Below are 18,682 nucleotides of genomic sequence, written 5' to 3' on the forward strand. Positions count from 1 at the left end.
CGCCTTTCAACCCGAGACCGTATGCTGGAATATGCACCTCTCCGTTCCTCAGCTGGACTTGGGATTGCTAGATGACGCCCCCCATGCTGACAGGGCGCAAGATCAAGAACTGACATGACCTGACATCGGGTGCTATCAGCTGCACGAAATGTGACAATTCCTCCAACAACCAAGCTCGAAAACTGCACTTTTCACCGTCTTCCATCGGCAGTTATAAACGCCCCCAAAACACGCTGGAAATAGAGACTGTCGGTCGTCGGATGTGGCTGTCACAACCTGGATCGTCCTTTCGGGGACCGAGATATGTACTATAGCTTGACATGCAGATACAAGCAGTGGCTGGGGTAGATGGCTTGCCTCAGCTCTTCCTCACCGACACACCCCCCTCAGTACCTAGCTAAGACACATAGACCGCCTCCCAGCCTTATGAGGAAAGATCTGGAGATGAGAAACAGTAGGAGAAACTGAAACACTGACAAGAACTCTAGGCTTTCTTCACTTTCACCTGATAGATGGCTGAGTCGGGAGGCGAAGATGCAGTCTGTCTAAGACCTACATATCAACCTCCCGTTGGCTTCACCTCACGAGCTGCTTGCCATATCTTCACAAAACACCGAACGAACCGGTCTCCCAAGGTAGCAAGCGGCAGCTGTGTGCAAGTTCAACAAGTCGAACCAAATCACGAAATATCACTAAACAAATCCTCTGAATCGATTATGATACATCACACCACACCATCAGCTCACAACCAAAAATCCAAAAAGTTCCAGGCCACCCATCACCAACAACCATCTCGGATCAAATTAACACTGGACAGGAATTCTCCAATCCCGGAGAGTCCCGGAGATAAACCACCCATTTATTTCCCTCCAACCCCGACTTATTCCCCCTCTTGCATACATCAGTCACCAAGGCTTCCCCCCCTTCAAAAAAAAAAAAGCCTGCAGGTCGCACCGGTGTGACAGATCTCAACCCACCATCTCTGTTCCCCATCTCGCCGTGATAGTCTACAGTGGGAAAAAGTGTGGTGTGAAAACCCCAGGCTGCATGCTACTGGGGTCCCCCATAGGGTCGGTTATTATGAGTGGTCTTGTTGGGCTGATTGAGAAGCTCATTGGGTGGGCCTACCTACCTTCGGCGGTGGCGTCTTTTTGGGCTTTGGGGGAAGCGGCTGCATTACCTTTGCTCCAAAAAGATAATATTGACACTTTTTTTCCAGTTGGAAGACCGGGCAGGATGTGTCTTGTCTCTGGTGATGCCATCTAGAGGGAAGGGACGGGAGGGATACTCCAGCCGCCCGTCTCATCATAGGGAACTTTTGTTATCTGGTTGCGTGACCAGTTACCCAAAGCAGCCTTGAGTTGATGGGCAAGAAACTGCAATTGGGACTGGTTATGGATAGCTTACCGAGGACTTGCTCGGCCCGCTACTGTTGTGCCTTGTTACTTACCATCCCCAGAGTTTTCGACTGCAAAGGCGGCGGTGGCGGTCAACTGTGAGACTTGACCTCTCTTATCCTGCCAGGCTGGCGATGTGAGACAGACGTTTTGTTACACAAGACTTCTTGCCCAGTGATAGGCTTTTGACTTGGTTTAGAGATCTCGGGAGGGCGAGGTGCCGGAATTATCACGTTACCGGTTGGGAAGGTGGGATGGAGAAGATCATGAAGTTATATCGGTTTGTTGGAAATGTGAGATGGCGATCAAAGAGTCTAGACTTTGTGTGTTGAGTTGAGATGCGAAACTTGTGTCTCTGAACGGCTGCTACCTGTAACTTATGGACTTTGGCGATCGTGGAGTATGGGTAGAGCTCCATTCTTCTCATCAAGCCACCGTGCTTCACTCTTCAGATATGATATCCAAAAGCTTTGCTAGCAATCATCTCTCCATCCATCATACAAACCTGTTGATTAGGTAGACTTCATTTCAACCCAGGTTGTGATCTGCATGTATATTCCAGGCTCTACATCCACAATATCCATCCACCATCCTTAGCCTTTTGCTCTGTTGGTCTGAACTCCGTTTCAAGCCCTACTTCGACTTCAGCTGTTTGTGACTTTGGCTCGACGAGGCCTGTATCTAAGCTTCTTTTTACCCACCCACCTTGTGGAGATCAGAAATTGGCGGCTGTATGTATGTATGTATATATGTGTGCATGTCTCTACATCCTCTCTACTCTATGTATTCCCATCATCTCCCATCCTTCTTATACCCAACCCCTGCCCATATCAGCCTCCATATCCCGCCCCGGCGGCCCCTTGCCCTTCCCCGGCAAACAGTGGATCCCCAGATCGGACTGGGGCCGAGCGGCAGCGCCGTCACTTAAGTGTCACTTGTGTCCGTGCCCGCCGAACCGACACAGCGGATTTTCCCCTCCTCCCACTCTTTGTCTGTGCGTACACCACAGTCATCCTCATCATCATTAGTGCAGTGGCCTTCTCGTTTACGGATGATCGGGCATGTGGGAGATGGGATTATTTTAGGGCACTTTCGTTTTCAGTCCAATAATCTGCACGCTCAAAGTAAGTATGTCTCGCTGCGCAGGATTTTTCCTGCTCACATGCTCACTTGCCCAGACAGACAGACAGCTCTCTTCCGCTTCGTTTGTTGGTAGGTATCGGATAACGTCGCGGTCGCGGATGCCGAGACAGTCAGCCATCCTAACAGCAAACAAGGTGAAGAAGGCGCGGGGTAAAAATCAGGTCAGAAATTCACAAGAAGCGGTCTGTCTGCTGTTCAGCTCACCACTTTGTCAGAAAATGGATTGGTTCAGTCGGTTATCGGCAGCGGAGCTCAATGTCGTCATAGCTTGATTCGCGGGGTGGATATACGCTAATTGTAAATGGGGGAGGGAGGGAGGATGGCGTGGATGGGGAGACGTTTACGTAGGAGAAATTTAGAGAGAGGCGAACTGAGTGAGTATGTATATGCGGTTTTTGTCAGGTGGAATTCCTCTGAGAGAGGAGGAGGGAATTGTTGATCGTATACTCCGTAGTGGAGAGAGAGATCAACTGTTTCGAAACAACGAGTAAAGAATGAATGCTGGTGATTCCCGATATGGCAGGTGAGAGGTGAGCAGGGGGCTGTTGAACTTCATAGGCTAGTTCTTGAGAGAACCTCATGGGCTACACGAAAAGAGTTGTTCAAAGAGTTGAGAAGCTTATTATCAGGTTGGTTCTCTTGCTTTCCATTGACTCCTCAAAAGGACTGTTATTCCGCGCGCGAGCTTAAGCTTCCCTGATTTTCACCCAAAACCACCAATTCTCTTCCCCCCTCATTTCCCCGCATCGCATGTTGTGCGTGTCGAATTGGAGGACACACACACCCCTCTCCTCCCTCTCCTGCCCATCACCCACTCGGCCGCGCAAGAATAACCCGGAGAAGATCCCGGGGTTACATATTTCCAAGAAAGGCCTGCCCCCGGTGTCGCAGAGAGTCAAAGTTTTCCAGACTGATATATCAAGCTTGTAACAGACAAAAAAAGGTGGTGTGATAATGTCGCATTGGACAGGTTTTGTCCTGCCAGATAACTAAATCTCGATCCCTTTCATAAAAGAAAAAAAAAACGACTTGTCTGCTGCAGCTGCAGCTGTCACCTTGCTTTGAGGGGAAGAGAGATGTATCATGAAGCGCGAGAGAGGCTCTCAGGGAAGAACCCCGGCATATCAATCTGCATGTATTTACACAGCAGCGAATGTATGTCCGCGGCACAGTTGATCCATGGATACCTACCACAATGTACCTCTCCTCACAAGCACATCAGGGGGTGCATGATGCCGTTTCGAAAAAGCCTTCTGACAGTGAAAAAACTTTGGAAACTCTGCGGGGTGGTGGAAATGCCAATGCATCGTTGCTATCATCCATATTGTTGTTGTCCCTGTCAAAACATCTATCATGGATTATAAAAACAGGCAAGCTGCTGAAATGGTCTCATTTTGACATGCAGAAGAAGTTTTGGGAGACATGCAGCGTGGGGGGGTTCCATTTCTTCGCTTCTTTTTAATGTGCAGTTGTTGTCTCGGGCCAATCCAATGGCTGTCTCTGGCTTTTTTGCTCATCTCCATTGATGAATCAAATCGTCTTTGCCCAGGTGGAGAACATTGGCGCGAAGTGCATGCAGTAGCAAAGTGCAGTACTGACTGGAATCCATGGCATGATGATAGTGCAGAGTCGAAGAAGACTTTTTGAGTATAACTGTCAGAAGAAGAGCTGATCAGGACTTTGAGATTTGTGTGTTGACTTCGGGCAAATAACGTCCCGGGAAGGAGAAGGCAAAAGACGGGACTTTCTGAGCCAATAGAAATTGAAGAGGGGATACGGAGGACTGGAATACGAAAGCCAGTGGAGGCTCGTGCCAAAGTGTTGGAGGTCAATGCTGGGGAAAATCGATTCAGATAATGCAGCTTGCCGGAATCGAAGAAATGGCGATATTCGGGTCCTTCGTGTGCTGCACTCTACACTCGTACAAGACAGACCAGTCAAGGCGGCCCAGCGGCCTGTCACCGGAGGGGAAGGGCCGCTGCGGATGATCCCCATGCAGAGGAGAGGTTAAACAAACACTCCCGTGTCTCTGTAACCCTCTGTTTTGCTTTGCCAATTTTGACATGCTGAGCACATGTACTCAAGACCAGGTTGGGAAAGAGGATTGTGATTCATGGTGATCAAGCTTTCAGCATATGATGATTTTAGCTGAATTGGGAAAATGAGTACAGCCAGCTAGTTGGATTCATGTTGATGGAAGGCGGGGTATCGCAACTGGGGAAAGGAAACGTTCAGGCAGGTCTTGCGAGACAGATCGATCAACGATCAGACTCCAGCCTCTTCTGAGGTGGTGCAAGTGGGACAAATACTGTCTCGAAAATCTCCGGGAAAAGCATGGCAGACGTCAAGTCATTGCACAATAGCTTTGTTCGCCGTTCGCCCGTCGAAGGTCGGTGATTTGTCGTGTGACATCCCGGTGGTGGTGGTGGTGGTGGTGGCTGGTGATTCTCAAGCAAGAAGATGGTGGTGATGGTTGGGCATCCACAAGGTTCTCACCCAAACCCAACCTGGCCGCCTCAACTCGCTGCGCCGAGAGTAGTTCGCTTCAACCCTCGACGGCACAGGGAATTGGGTTGCAACGGAGCACATCTGTGAGTGGTCAACCACCAGCGAATCCCACGAATCAGCCCCGCATCTGATATCTGTGCCCAACGACACCAGTCAGTGAATCTCTTTAGCAGCCGCGGCAATGTTGCTTTGATCGATATGCTGAGTGTCCAAGCAGCCGAGATTGGTGACACTGCATGGTAGCTCACCGTCAAAGACCGATAGATGACCTGGGCTGGGACAAGGCTGGCTGCCATGGACGCTTCGACAGAGGCGCCACACGCAGCCATGGTAATCTGTTTTTGTAAAAATACCCAAGAGTATTGATGCGCAGTGCCATGTTGCACTCAACAACAACTTGATCAATGCTGCCGTCGACGATATACTGTCGCCGTCATGGTCTAGGCTCTGTTCAACGTCCGGAAGCGAGACGGCACCGGAGACACGGCCGTGCTCTTGATGTTCAGGACCCCCTCTACAGCCGCCGACGTGCATAACCGCACTGCCGAATTGCATGAAGGCGTTTGGGAGGGTCTGCCATGATATCATGGCACATGCGGTGCATCACCGGAGATTATTCAGCTCGAGAGCTTGCCATCGGGTGACTGGTGACCTGGGGATACCCTTTGGGCAACAAGGCCGGTGTCGAACTAGGTAACCTTATCTGTGGCGGCTTCTTTTACTGGCGATGGTAGAAATCTTGGTGAGAATTTGTTGGACACGCTACTGCGGCAGCAGGAAGGGGGCCTCTGTGGTCATGACATTCTGTCTTGGACGGCAGGTGTGGGGGCGTGATCTCCGTGTCTGATCTGAAGATCGTCTTGTTTCCATCTGGCTTCTCCCGATCATGTATTTGATGAGGGGCTGAGGGGGCGGTTGTCGTTCGCCGGGCAGGCAAGACACAGAGACACGGTGTTGAGATGGATGGAAGTTCCCAAGAGCGGAATCCGAAGCGCACAGACCATGGCACCATTGGCGGGAAGTTCTTCAGCTGTGCACAGGCCATGATGTGGTCCGAGTAAGGACTGGACCCTGACAACAACGCTCACCACCAAAGGTTCCCTCTGATGAGAAGCCGTGCAGGAGGCAGCAAGGACGGCTCGCAGGTCTCTTGCAGGCTTAGATCAAGATGTCGATGCACTAGCGGCATCAGCCCGGTCCTTCTCTGATTGATTGTGATGGGATCGCGTGCGCCAAGAGGAATTCTTTGCGAGGTGTCGTCGTCGACCAACAACCTTGATAGCCACATCGTATGTATCCGCAAGGATAAGTGGCCTGCCCTGCTCGACCATGCGGGGAAGAAAGAGACTGATGAGAAAGTAGAGGCCGAAACCCCACGACACGGAAGCAAAACTCGACGCGCTGTCTCTCCGTGTCATTCGCATCCCACTCCCAGGGACATCTTGGCTCAGCACCAGCAATGTAACGCTACATGTGCCCCCCAAACATTTTCTCTTGTCGTCTTGCCGCTAACAGCTAGCCTTGTTGTATTCCTATCACCACTCACCGCAGAGAGTCCGCAGAAGCGCAGGAGGCAGGGGCAGGGGCAGGGGCAGGGGCATGGGCAAGCACAAAAACACATTGTGGAGAAGCCCTCCCCTCCACAGGATCACGACTCTGTACCCTACCCAAATTCGCGAGCAATGATTCCCTCTCGTCCACCTCGTCCACCTCGTCCACCTCCTCCTCTCCACCTCCACCGTCTCCTCTGTCTCTTCACCTCTAATGCCTCTACTCTGTAGACTGCCCGGTTAACCGTCCGCCACACCGTCCCAATCAAGCGCTGCGCAGCAAAAGCAAATAAGACACTGCGCTCGACCTGCCACTTGAGCCCCCCCCTGCTCATCCTCTGCGACATCTTCACTCCATCTTGTTCAAAGCCTCTCCAACTCTTTCCTCCCACACTGTACTTCGGTACAACTCTCTGTCTCTCTACCTTCTCCGGGCCTATCTTGATCGGCAAGCCAACCAAGGCTGCAAGTGTCACCCCCGACCTAAAGCGGCTCTATCCTGTCTCACACCCTCCAACTCGTCGTCCCGTTCCCCAGTTATTCCTCCTCTTTTCCTCACCCTTGGTATTTTGTCGCCTTAAGAGCCACGGCGCCTCATCCCTATCCTCTGCAGACAACACCCTTGTTCCTACCCCGTGGGCATGGTGTCGTTATTGACGAGCTATGAGTCGTTCTCTTCCTGTCGTGTCCAGCGACGGAAACCTGCCGTGGTCAGACAGCCATAGCCATAGCATGGACTCCGATGAGATTCCTCATGTTGGCTTGCCTTCCCCCTGGTTGGACTCCCTTCCGACAGCCTCCAACTCTCTGTCCACATCGTCGTCGACTTTGAGCTTCGCCCGTACGGGCCAGCTCTCGCCCCAGCTGTCACCCATCAGCACTGGCATGGCCATGTCCTGCGGAGGCTCCTCCTGCCTTGCCTCGCCGTCCCTCTCGCCCCCCACTGCTGCCATGAATTCGCACTCGCTCTCCTCGTCGGCCTCGACGGAATCCTCATGGACCATGAATTACTCGGGCTCGGGCTCGGGCTCGGACGAGGGCCATGAGCACGAGCAGCTTCCGCGGGGCGCCATGAGCCACCACCATGACATACACCATGAACACATGCCCTGGGAGCAGGACGATCCAGATGAGCTGTTGATGGCCCCAAAACTGGAGCCCTTGGATGATGATGGATTCTGTATGGATGATTTGGGGGAAGCCCCTGCCACTCCCATTGGAGGAGTTGCCCATGCGCTGGGGCTCGACCAACCAAAGCCAAAACGACCCAGAGGACGTCCTCGGAAGCACCCCCTTACCCCCAATCTGACTGCCAACAAAGTCACCAAAGGCCGCACCAAGACTGGCTGCTTGACATGCAGGAAGCGAAAGAAGAAGTGTGACGAAGCCAAGCCGCGATGTAAGTGAGCAGCTGTTGTCTTTGGTCTACATGGTCTAATGCTCGGACAGGCATGAATTGCGAAAAGAACGCCGTCGTGTGTGAAGGCTATCCGGAGAAACAGATTTGGAAAAGCGGCAAAGAAAGGGCCGAAGAGGGTAGGCAATCCCTTTCCCCTCTGTCCATGCTGTTCGTCCTAACCATTAGCTTCAGAACGTCTCAAGTCACACAGCGTCATGTCCATTACGATGCAGCCCATCTTCCACGGGCTCGAGACGGTCGAAGACATGATCTTCTGGAAGCACTACAATGAACACCTCAGCGCCGTGCTTACTGTCGAGGGTGAACACAAGAATGCTTTCAAGGACATGATGGTGCCCATCGCGGTCAAACACCAGGGCCTCATGCATTCCATCTTGTCTTTGGCAAGCAAACATATTGACTTTGACACACCCTATGGAGCCACCGTCTTGCGCAACAACCCCTCCACAAGCCTGGAACTCATCCGGGAACGATCCATTTTCCATCACGACGCCGCCAGGCAGAAGTTTTTCGAAGATGTCGAGTTTAGCAAAGGAAAGCCCTGCACCGATGACGAGGTTTTGGTGTCTGCTCGCTATGGACAGATGCTGTGCTTCCTCTTGGAAGCTCTGGCAGAGGGTAACCCCCGTGGCGAGCATCGCGTCCACCTTTCGGCATACCGCAGTCTTATCGCCAGCTCGCCTCCTGGAGATTCGGCCTTCTTGTCGTTCATCGCCGAGTTTTTCCAGTACCACATCTTCGCCGACGAATTGATCCACTCGTCCGACAAGTCAGGCTACCGTTCCATGTCGGACGCCCAAGAGCTCCCGTCGGTCCCTCATATCCACCCGCCCCGACTTCTTGGTGTTGCCGATGGACTGCTCGAACATATTGTCCCCATCACCACCATCAGAAACTCGATCCGGCGTAACATGGCCGCCCACGAGCCCGTTATTGTCGACTACATTAGTCTCTATCGCGCAGCCGAGATCGATGCTGCGATTCGAGAATGGGCTCCCCACCTGCCCCCTGGTGATAATCGCGGAAATGTCAGCCTCCTTTACAAGCACATGATGCAGATTTATCTCATCCGTACCATTTGGCCCCCGGTCGCCACGTCACCCACGCCGACGGCCGCCTCCGTTTCCTCGTTTTCCCACATCCGCAGCTCGCCATCCGTCGGCCGACCGACCTCTTCAGTAGTCAATACCCCACCGCAGTCTGCCTCTACCAGCTGTGCCTCGTCCCCGAAACTTGGAGCCTCCCACCCGATGAGCGAGCCAAACGTCTACAAACGGAACAGTACCGGAATGGGTTCCTCCTCGAACGTATCCCCGATCCGCAAGAACAGCGGCGGAGGTATTGCCGCAGCGCTGGCCGCCGAGAACCGACCCGACTCCCCCCCTCCCATCCGTCAACCTGTTTCCCACGACGATCGTATCACCCGCGCCGTCGAAGAGTCCCTCGACATACTCGACACCTTCAAGCCGAGCGATCCCTCCCAGACCCTGTTGTTGCTGCCGTGTTTCGTCATCGGCACCGTTTGCTTCAAGCCCCTCCAACAAGAGCGCATCAGGGCCGCCATCAAGTCTGTCAGGGGCTACACCGGACTAAGAAACGCCGATCGGGTTGTGGAGGTGCTCGAGGAGGTGTGGCGACTGATGGAGATGGGTGAGTGGGTGCGTGTGTGGGACTGGGGTCGTGTTGCAAAGGATATGGGGTTGGATTTTATTCCTGCTTGATATTTCTTTCTGTCTTGGCATTTTGGTTCTGCAGCATGTCCTTGCCCTTTCTCTCCCTCTCTCTCTTTTTCTCTCTCTCGTTGAAATATCTCTGGCGAGTTTGAACCATGTTTTTCTTGTTTCTGTTTGTGGAAACGCCAGAGACAATATACCCCCCCCCCCCTCCCCCCACCCCATATAAAGCAGTCTCTTGTTTTGTTTGTTTATCACATCATGTATTTTCCCCCCTTGTATTCCTCATACTTTCCGTTTCAGTGAACGGAACAAACAAGTTTATTGTTTTTTGTGTTGCTGTTTTTATCTGTCTTTTTTTGCGGAAAAAGAAAACATACAAAACAAGTCGTTGGCTTTTGACAAGAAAGAAAGGAGACGGACACACAAAAAAAGAATTACGTTGTATTGGTAGGAGTTTGGGGATGGGGGCTAGGTTAGGTCTGGGGATATAAGGGGGTAGGGGGGCATAGGTAACGGTACGGAGCAGAAGGGTTTTCGGGTTCTAGGTCAGGGTTTTTGGTTGGGGGTGGGTTGTAGTAAGTAGGAAGGTTTTCTCTACGGGGTTGCTGCATAGTACGGTCGTTATTTTCGGATTTGTTGTTTTTTTCACCACTTTCCTCTTTGGCTACACACACATACACACACACACAAGAGGGGTTGGAGTTGGAACATTTCTTTTCTGGGAGATTTTTGGTGCATGTATATCTTGGGGATGGGTTTTCTTGGTGGGGGATTGGAGATCATAAAGGAACATTTAAGGGCATGTAAGCGGATAAATGGGGGGTTTGGTTTTTATAGGTAGTTAATGGTTCGGCATATTTTTCGAGGATAGGAGATGGAATTTACACACACAGTCACGTTCGTTACATTTTGTTTACTTTTTGTCATTGATTGATGGTGATATTGACTGGTTAAGAACTCCAAACATGCTTCTTGGCTAGGCTAGTGTGATGCAAGATATCTTACAGGGATCCTAATGGGGGACATATATCTTACATATTTACTCTCTCCTCTTTCTTGACCACCAGATGTGATGCTCCGGTTGATGCTTATGTACACTGACCCCCACCCCCTTCTCAAAACTACACCTCCTATCTAGTCATCACTCTTCCCATCATCATCATCATCATCCTCAACAACAGTAACATCCCTCTTCTTCCCCTCCTGCTTCAACGACACCTCCACCCCCCCATAACTCTTCTTAATCTCATACTTGCCCCCCCAAACCAGATCCTTCGCCATAATCTCCCTCGTGCGCCCCAAGCTCTCAATAGCAGCAATCCGATCAATAGTAGCCTGCAAATGCTCCCTAAACCCGGGCTGCGCCACAATCTCCCTGAACGCAATATGCATCGGCACACTGCTCGCCCTCACCTCGGCCTTGCTCGTAATGCTAAACAGATTCAACCTATCCAACGCCCTGACAAAATCCGCCCTCGTCATGATCTCCTGCGCGATATGGAGAGGGTAGCTAGGCAGGATATGGCCCTTTGCGGGATCATACGTCTCCTCCATCTCCTCCTCCTTATCCACAAGCGCCGTGGCGAGAACCACCGCAGCAGCCGCCCACTTCTGCTGGTCCATCACGTCGTCATCCATCTCCTCGCCCAAAATCCAGCATTGGTTCAAAAACCAGGTTTTTTCCACTCGCTTGATCTCCTCGCAGGTAGCGAGCATGTCTTGCGATTTCGCCACCCTGTTGAGGAAGTTGAGGCGCCCGCCGACACGGTCGTAAATCTCCTCTAGGATTTCGCTCGACGGGACCTCAGAAAAGTATCTCCTGCGGTAGTTTTTCAGCGCGGCAATAGCCTGGTGCTTGGGCAGGTCAAGGACCGTCAGCACGGCCATCCTGGTGGAAAGCTGCTTCAGTCTCTCGTAAACCCAGTAGTCGTCGCTGTTGAAGACCATAGTAACAAGATTAGACGCAGCCCACTGCTCCGCCCGCTGCTGAAGCAGTTCAATCAGGTCCTTCCCGTCATCATCGTCCCGGATGAGGTGCATTTGGTTAATGATAATCACCAACGGCCTGCCCACCCTTGCCCGTCTTTTGAGCGCGACTTTTTCAACCTTGTTGAGGGCGCGTTCAATGTCGAGGAGGGCGGTGGTGTCACGGGGCCCGCGCTCGGAGAAGTAACTCCCCATGTAATCTTCGTGGAATTCATAGTCTAGCGCCTTGCCGAGGCGGATGCGAAAGATTTCGAGGTCGGCGTGGGCTTCAAACATGGCCACGCCGTCGCCGTCGATCTTGCGCATCGCTTCGAGGAGCATGGAGGATTTGCCGGTGCCTTTTTCTCCGATGAAGAGGTGGTAGTGGCCTACCTCCTTGCCGGCGACGATTTCGTCCACGATGGACTGCTCGGGGCGCTCGATCCAGTGGGTTGCCGCGGCGGTTTTGGAGAGGGGGAGGTCTTTGCCTATGGCGGCTAGGTCAAGGACGGGATCGCCGGGTTCGAAGGCGTTGGACATTTTTTTGAGGACAAAGTACTTGTAGGATTTGTGGTAGGTGTAGGCTGCGAGGGCGAAGCCGGTGCCGAGGACGAGGATGGAGGCTAGGGAGGTGGCGGCGGACTCGAGCATCTTGTACCATATGGAGGGTTCGTGGCGGTGATCGTCATCTGGGGGGGCATTTTGTTAGTATCGGGCGTCTACTCCGTGATGGTGTTTTGGCGGGATAGCATTGAGGATGTTGTAAGTGAGAGCCTCGTAGGGGACATGTTGGTTTTAAGGGTGGATCCCTGCACCAGTCCCGACCCCTGGATGTTGCGTCATTCTGATCATCCCAAGCTCTCGGGTCCCTGATAGATATGCCCATGATTGGGTCAATTGTCGGCGCGTTCCTGAAGCTCTCGAGATATCTCACGCGAGCTCAGGTACCTACGTCATTCCAGTCGCGAGATGCCCCAAGTGCACGCAAACCACCAAAATAAAAGAGCTGAAAATAACGTACCATTGCATTTGTCTTTGTCCTTGGAATAATGTCTCCTTTCCTGTCGTGGTCCAGGTTGTGGCGTCCAATGTATCCTTCTCAACGTCGTGGGTGGTGGTGGTGGTGGTGCGCTCCTCTCATTTGGTATCATCCTTGGCCCACGAGCCCAAAGCCCCCTTTGTGCTGCCACCGCTGCTGCCCCTCCCGAATATCCACGGGATGCCAACCGGCTCCCTGCCCGTATTAGACCCATATGTGGTGATTATCGGCGTTTCCCTTTTGGCGAAGAGAGTTTTAAAAGAAATAAATGGCGAATAGAAGTCCGGAAAGACAAGAAGTGAAAACGGGGGGAAGATGTATCAACACCCAAGCAACGACCCAGAGGAAAAAAGTGGTGGCTCCCTCACTGCCCGCGGCAGTTGGGCTTTTGCTAGCTGCAAGAAACAATGATAGCGCCTGAGCTAGACTGGGATGTCGCTACCGGGGGGGCGGGAGTGATCGATATGAGGATTCGGAAAATGTGGCTGTACAAGCAGGAAAATATGGGGGTTGAAGTGAGTGAGTGACTTTGACGATGTCTGATGATATCAGGTAACACCAAAAAGAAAAGTTCGGGAAATGGAGTTCAACGAGTGGATAGCGGGATCGCCAAGAACAAACAAAAAAAGCAGAAAGAAAAAACAAAGCCAATTGTCAAAATCTCCAACAAGGGATCTCGTGAGTTGGTGAAGGTGTGTTGTTTGTCTCTCTCAAAAAGAGGGAGAGAGAAAAGAAAGGGGAGCATTGAGCACGGGACAAGGGACGGAGACGTGATAATTGGAAAGCTATCTAGGGTTACAGCGGTGACATCAATTTCTGGGCAGGCAAAAGAGTGGTCAATTCGCGTTGGCTGTCCCTTCTACCGGCAGGCCCAGAGGGAGGGCAGACGGCGAAACACAGCGCCCCGAAACTTGACGCCGTTCCCACAAATAGCGTAGCGGTCGCTGAATTGGCGGGCCCGATAACCCACAAGCTCACCAAGCTCACCCAACAAGCTCAGCTGAGGGATTTCGATGGACAGGGACCGACTGCACAGTAAGAAGCTTGGCAATGCGGGGGGTCCATTTTTTGGTGCTTGTGTTCTGGAGGCCGCACCTCGGGGCCAGACCACGTGGGCTTGCAATGGGTGTTGTGCATGTGCCACTGCCTGCCGGCTGGTTGTCAGCTGCCAAAGCTGCCCCTGAGCCCCTGAATTCAACGACATCTCAACATGACGGCGATGAGCACTTCGATGACGGGGCATAATGTTGTTGGAGAAAGCATACGTGGTGTTTATTTGGTTACTGGCGGCTCTCCAAATGCCAGTGACAGCAAAACCGGAACTGCAAGAGGGATAGAAGGGAAGCTTTCTCTTTTGAACAAAATCTACTTGCTCTCCGCCATCCCCCACAGCAACAACTCCCGCAAATACTTGGAGTAACATAATGCCGTTGTCGTCTCTTCTCAGAATGTGCCTGCTGACCCCGAGGCAGAACCACCTGGCTTACACCAGATAAGTGACAACATCCACGCAGCATGCTCGAAACACTGGGAGACCAGAGGCTCAAGCACCTCCCATGCTATGCGCAATCTTTGGGATGTGCTACTATTATGTCTCTGTCAAATTCTCCGGAAATACTGTGTTTTTCCTTTGTATTTGCCATATCTGAGAGATGTGTAGACCGGAAGATGTCGTTCCTTCCAATATTGACGATTCCCAGCCATTAAATACCGTGGAAAAAGCCCTACAATTGCAACCCTCAAGGTAAACAATGGAAAGAGCGATCTGAATAGCCTCCTGGACCGTGCGCCCGACCATCGAGGTGCGCGGCTTTCCAGGTATCTTGACAGAAAATCTCACGACTTCTGTTCTTAGTCTTCCTCAACTCCCCCGATCAAATCGCCTGCTCTCGCCGCTGCTCTCCGACCGCCGGCGCCCGCGAACGAACTGGCATCTCGCCAGCAAACGAGAGGAGTATGGTATGTGACATTTCCAATATCTCATCCTTTTCCCCATCGCCACCGTTGTTCAGATTGCTTGTGTGGTGTGGTCGCTGCTGGCTCATGAGTGCAGGTTCGATGGCGGCCATCCCACTTTCAAAATCGATCACTCAGTGATGTCTCTTTTTTGGACATTTTTGTGCGTTTTTGAAAAGAGTTGCTGCGGAAGTTTTGTTCCGGGATGGGTGGCCTGGCCTGATATTTCAGACACTGGGGTTTGGTAGTTGCTGGGCCTTGTGCTTGGGAGGAAGATTAACTCGTGAAAGGGCTCACTTGGGCAAGTGCTTAAGTTGTTGAGTTTCCCAAGGAACTTTGGCTTACTCCCATACCTCCTTTTGCTTGTTTACTTATAACACATCACCCGAGTTACCTTACCTTCTTATTCACTTACAAGCACTTCTTTTCACATCAAACTTTTTCATCTGCCTTCATCCTACTTCAGCATACCCCCAATCTACCTCAGCCTTTTCTTTCTTTTATCCCAACTCTCGAGAAACTCTACACCATCCTCTTCCATTATTATGATCATCTTCACCAACTCTATCCCAACAATGGCCATTCCTTATCCCACGTTTCTACACCCTTCACCTCATTCTTCTACACAATCCTGCCCAACTTCTCACACGCCCAATATTGGCTGTTCAACACTAACATGTCAACTTCATAGTACCACAACACATTTCGTCCAGATTCACACCTCAGCCCGCACCTCAAATTCATCACCTTCTCACCAACTTTCGAACATCTTTCGCAGACACTCACCTCACTTTCCTCTTTCCAAAACCTCCTCATCCTGCCTGATCACAGCCACAAAGACTACACTCCTACTTCGAAATCACACAACTCGTTTCCCCAATCCAAAGCCCCAAACTCACTTCCCATCAAGCTTGTTCATAATCAACAAAACCCCTCAGCATTTACAACACCATCCTTTGCTATTTTCTCAAACCTCACTTTCACCCCAACCCCTAAACCTGGTGATGGTTCCTCAAAGCTAACAAGTCACAGTCACAATGGAAACAAGAAACTGGAGCGAGGAAGGCGCAGCGGGCGGTAGCTCCTCCGTCTTCAACTGGCTGGACGAGCTGGCCAAAGAGGCCTGGCTTAACGAGGAGGCAGAAGAAGACGTGGGGGTCCACGGTGACGGTTTGGTCAGCGAGAACTGGCCTTTCCCTGCCGTGGAGGCTGCGAGGCCACTCCCGCGTCTGCCCCCAACGGCGTTCGCGGGCCAACGGAGCCGGCGGCGGCAGCCTCGCTTCCAGCCGACACTCCCTGTGGTCCGGGACCTGTCACCGGCCCCACCCCCGCCGACTCCAAGCTGCGCTCCGCCCCCGCCTCCGACGACGTCTGTCGTCGGCCAGGCAGAGGAAAGCTTGGACCGGTTGGGCCCGGTTGACAAGGGCAAAGGTAAGGCAGTGGACGAAGAGCAGCCGGCTGGGAGACCCACCTTCCAGCAGACGGTGGCTGCAACACCCACATCTTCTCCCTCCCAGGCACCGCCAATTCCACGGCTGCCCTCACCATTGCCTTCCTTTGTGTGCCGTATGTTGGAGACTTCTGCCCCCCCCCCCTTGGCCGACCGCCCGCTGCATCCCGATCTCCTCAGAGAGAGGGTGCCGGTCGCGACTGCCTCACCGCGTGAGTTTACATCCTATCTCTCAGTTCTCTGGGGCTTGATCACTGACTTTTTGCGTAGCAACTTCGGCCACGACTCTGCCTGTGCCGCGAACCAGGCCACCCATCCCACAGCTCCCGCCATTCGTCCACTCTCCTTCGCCAACCAAGAGAGCCCCAACCACACCAATGGCACCAACAGAGAGGCCAGTCACACCTCTGCAAGTCGCTCAGCCAGAGCTCAAGAGTCGCTGGAGCCCCTCGCCTCCCCCCTCACCGACCAAGGTTCAAAAGCTCATGAAGGCAATGAGCTTCGCAAGTTTGAGATCCCAAAAGTCGAAGACCAGTCTTCGCGAGCAGTCGAGTTCCTCCTCTGTTCCTCCGGTTCCTGATCTCCCTCCGACGACTCCTGACACTACAAAACGCCAATCCGATCGATCAAGTGCAAGCACAAAGATGAGCTTTGGTTCTTTCGGCAAAGGCTCTTTGGGCAGAGGTAACTCGTCCTCGCAAAAGTCCAATTGGGTGGCAGCAGCATTCGGCCGTGATTCCTCCTCCATCACACCTCCAAGAACTGCTTCTGGTAGGACCGAGAGAAGCTCGACAACAGAGAGAAGCTCCGGCAGCAGTTTGACGAGCTCGGCATTGAGCAGACAAGCAAGCACGATCACCCCAGAGAGACCACAGGCTGGACTGTCGTCATTGCCTCTTCTTCCAGCAGCTTCTACTTTCCACCCCGAACCCCCCTCCGCTACTCACATAGTTCCGCCAATGCCACCTGTGCCTCAGTCTCCCCCCCACCCTTCAGATCTGCACAGAAAGATCTCCATGCCGAGCATGTTCCTGCGGAAAAAGCAGTCGAGCTTGAACAAGAAAGAGGACCCTCGAGAGAATAAGGGTGAAGACGAGGAGGGCAAATGAGGGAGACACCAATCCTTCAAGCTATCACTGGCCAATTTGAACAACCCAACAATTACCACAGGGTCACGACCAACGACCGTGTGCCACACAGGGCAATTTACGATTCAACACCGTCGACCGCCGTCTTCAACAACACGTGAGTCTTCATACAACAAGTCCAGTATGTCGTTGATTTCATCTCCTTTCACCTTGAACATTTCCTATTCTTGATTCTCCTTCTATTTCACTACTTTCGCGTTTTTCTTTTCTTTTTCTCAATTTCGGTCTGCATTTCGAATCCGGCGTTTGGCACACAGGACATTCGCCCATGGATAGAAGACTTCTACCCCTTTATACTTGTACCAGAAGTTCCCGGTACGAGGGATCAAAGCAGCATCCATGATACCCCCATCGTTCAGTTTACGGCAGAAATAAGTCTCAACGAACATGGTTTAGAGAGATGATATACCCTGAGACACCCATCCGCATTTCATTACGGTCAAACGGAGCATCACCACGGAAGTATCACCATGGAGGCATACAGTACTCCGAAAACATGGCCCATCACCAGATACCCGGTATTTCAGGCGTTAGCACTGGTAGGCGGCATCACCAGTGAGGAAATACAGTACTTACAGGGCTATGGTTGCATTGACACGGCGTCAGGGCGAGGTGGATCACAATAAGGGGCATGAACAAGGGCGTGCAGGATTGTGAGGAAAAGTCATTTTGCTTTGCATTTACATGTTTGGGGTTTGATAAGGGGTTACGATCATTGCTGGCATGGGTTTCGTGTATTTTGGCATTCACAAGGGAAGGGTGACGGTGTATGAGAACGGTTATGGATGAATTCAGATATTTTGGGGCTTTGAGACGTGGACTTTTATGCATGTGAGATGCGTGAGATAGGTTGCTGTCTACGAGCTGTGCTCTCTGTGTGAGCCGTAGCTCTGTGTAGGGTATGTCTCCTGTTCACAGAGATGTTATTCAATGCAACGAAGGATGTGGTAACCTCGGCTTTTAATCTCATGTAGGTGAACGTCTCACCATCTCGACCTTATATCTGACCTTCTCGTCCTTATTACTGTTTAGTCTTTTCACCATCGCAGTCATAGCTTTAGGTAGGTAGCTAAAAGATGATATGTGCAACCTTGGAATCGATAGCTCAGACAGGCGACAGTCAAAGCTGGGACCGTGGACACCAACAGCTGAAATAGCTGAGATGGCAGCTTTGGATCAAGTAGACTGGGGGATTAGAAAGCTCAAACATTGGTGAATCCTGCTTGGATAGATGGGCGTTGAAGATCCATGTTACTCACAAGACTCTGCGCAACACCAGGAGAGGAGAAATTGAAGAGATATGCTGCATAACCCCAACCCGTTGTTTTTCCACTTGGATTTTGACCCTTCGAACCTGCTGACTTTTGATGCACGACTCAACAGTTTAACATCACGCGTCCGTTTGCTCAATTGTCGAGGAAGTGCGAGGT

The 18,682-nt window shown here is 52.0% G+C and overlaps 3 protein-coding genes across 3 annotated transcripts; 2 read left to right on the forward strand and 1 right to left on the reverse strand.

Annotated features, from left to right (window-relative positions):
- The first annotated feature begins 6,138 nt into the window (after positions 1-6,138).
- Positions 6,139-10,640, forward strand: QC763_509700 (uncharacterized protein). The gene is given in 6 exon segments (XM_062913552.1): positions 6,139-6,337; positions 6,411-6,706; positions 6,830-7,997; positions 8,048-8,134; positions 8,190-9,805; positions 9,816-10,640. 3 exon segments carry the CDS (start codon positions 7,262-7,264, stop codon positions 9,737-9,739), a joined length of 2,373 nt encoding a protein of 790 aa, XP_062764974.1. The 5' UTR covers positions 6,139-6,337; positions 6,411-6,706; positions 6,830-7,261; the 3' UTR covers positions 9,740-9,805; positions 9,816-10,640.
- Positions 10,615-13,705, reverse strand: QC763_509710 (uncharacterized protein). The gene is made up of 2 exons (XM_062913553.1): positions 12,681-13,705; positions 10,615-12,348 (listed from the first exon to the last, which is right to left on the reverse strand). The coding sequence occupies exons 1-2, from the start codon at positions 12,910-12,912 to the stop codon at positions 10,829-10,831; spliced, it is 1,752 nt and encodes a 583-aa protein (XP_062764975.1). The 5' UTR covers positions 12,913-13,705; the 3' UTR covers positions 10,615-10,828.
- Positions 13,706-15,691: 1,986 nt separating this feature from the next.
- QC763_509715 (uncharacterized protein) lies at positions 15,692-17,894 on the forward strand (the record flags this gene model as incomplete). Its single annotated transcript, XM_062913554.1, has 2 exons — positions 15,692-16,316; positions 16,375-17,894. The coding sequence occupies 2 exons, from the start codon at positions 15,692-15,694 to the stop codon at positions 17,211-17,213; spliced, it is 1,464 nt and encodes a 487-aa protein (XP_062764976.1). The 3' UTR covers positions 17,214-17,894.
- Between the last annotated feature and the right edge of the window lie 788 nt (positions 17,895-18,682).

Source organism: Podospora pseudopauciseta, assembly GCF_035222475.1.
Source record: "Podospora pseudopauciseta strain CBS 411.78 chromosome 5 map unlocalized CBS411.78m_5, whole genome shotgun sequence".
Taxonomy (NCBI): Eukaryota; Fungi; Ascomycota; class Sordariomycetes; order Sordariales; family Podosporaceae; genus Podospora; species Podospora pseudopauciseta.

Coding starts and splice junctions, on each gene's coding strand:
- QC763_509700 (XM_062913552.1), top strand. CDS start 7,262: ATGAGTCGTTCTCTTCCTGTCGTGTCCAGCGACGGAAACCTGCCGTGG. Junction 7,998..8,047: donor TGACGAAGCCAAGCCGCGAT/GTAAGTGAGCAG, acceptor ATGCTCGGACAG/GCATGAATTGCGAAAAGAAC. Junction 8,135..8,189: donor CAAAGAAAGGGCCGAAGAGG/GTAGGCAATCCC, acceptor CATTAGCTTCAG/AACGTCTCAAGTCACACAGC.
- QC763_509710 (XM_062913553.1), bottom strand. CDS start 12,912: ATGGGTCTAATACGGGCAGGGAGCCGGTTGGCATCCCGTGGATATTCG. Junction 12,349..12,680: donor GGACAAAGACAAATGCAATG/GTACGTTATTTT, acceptor ATGCCCCCCCAG/ATGACGATCACCGCCACGAA.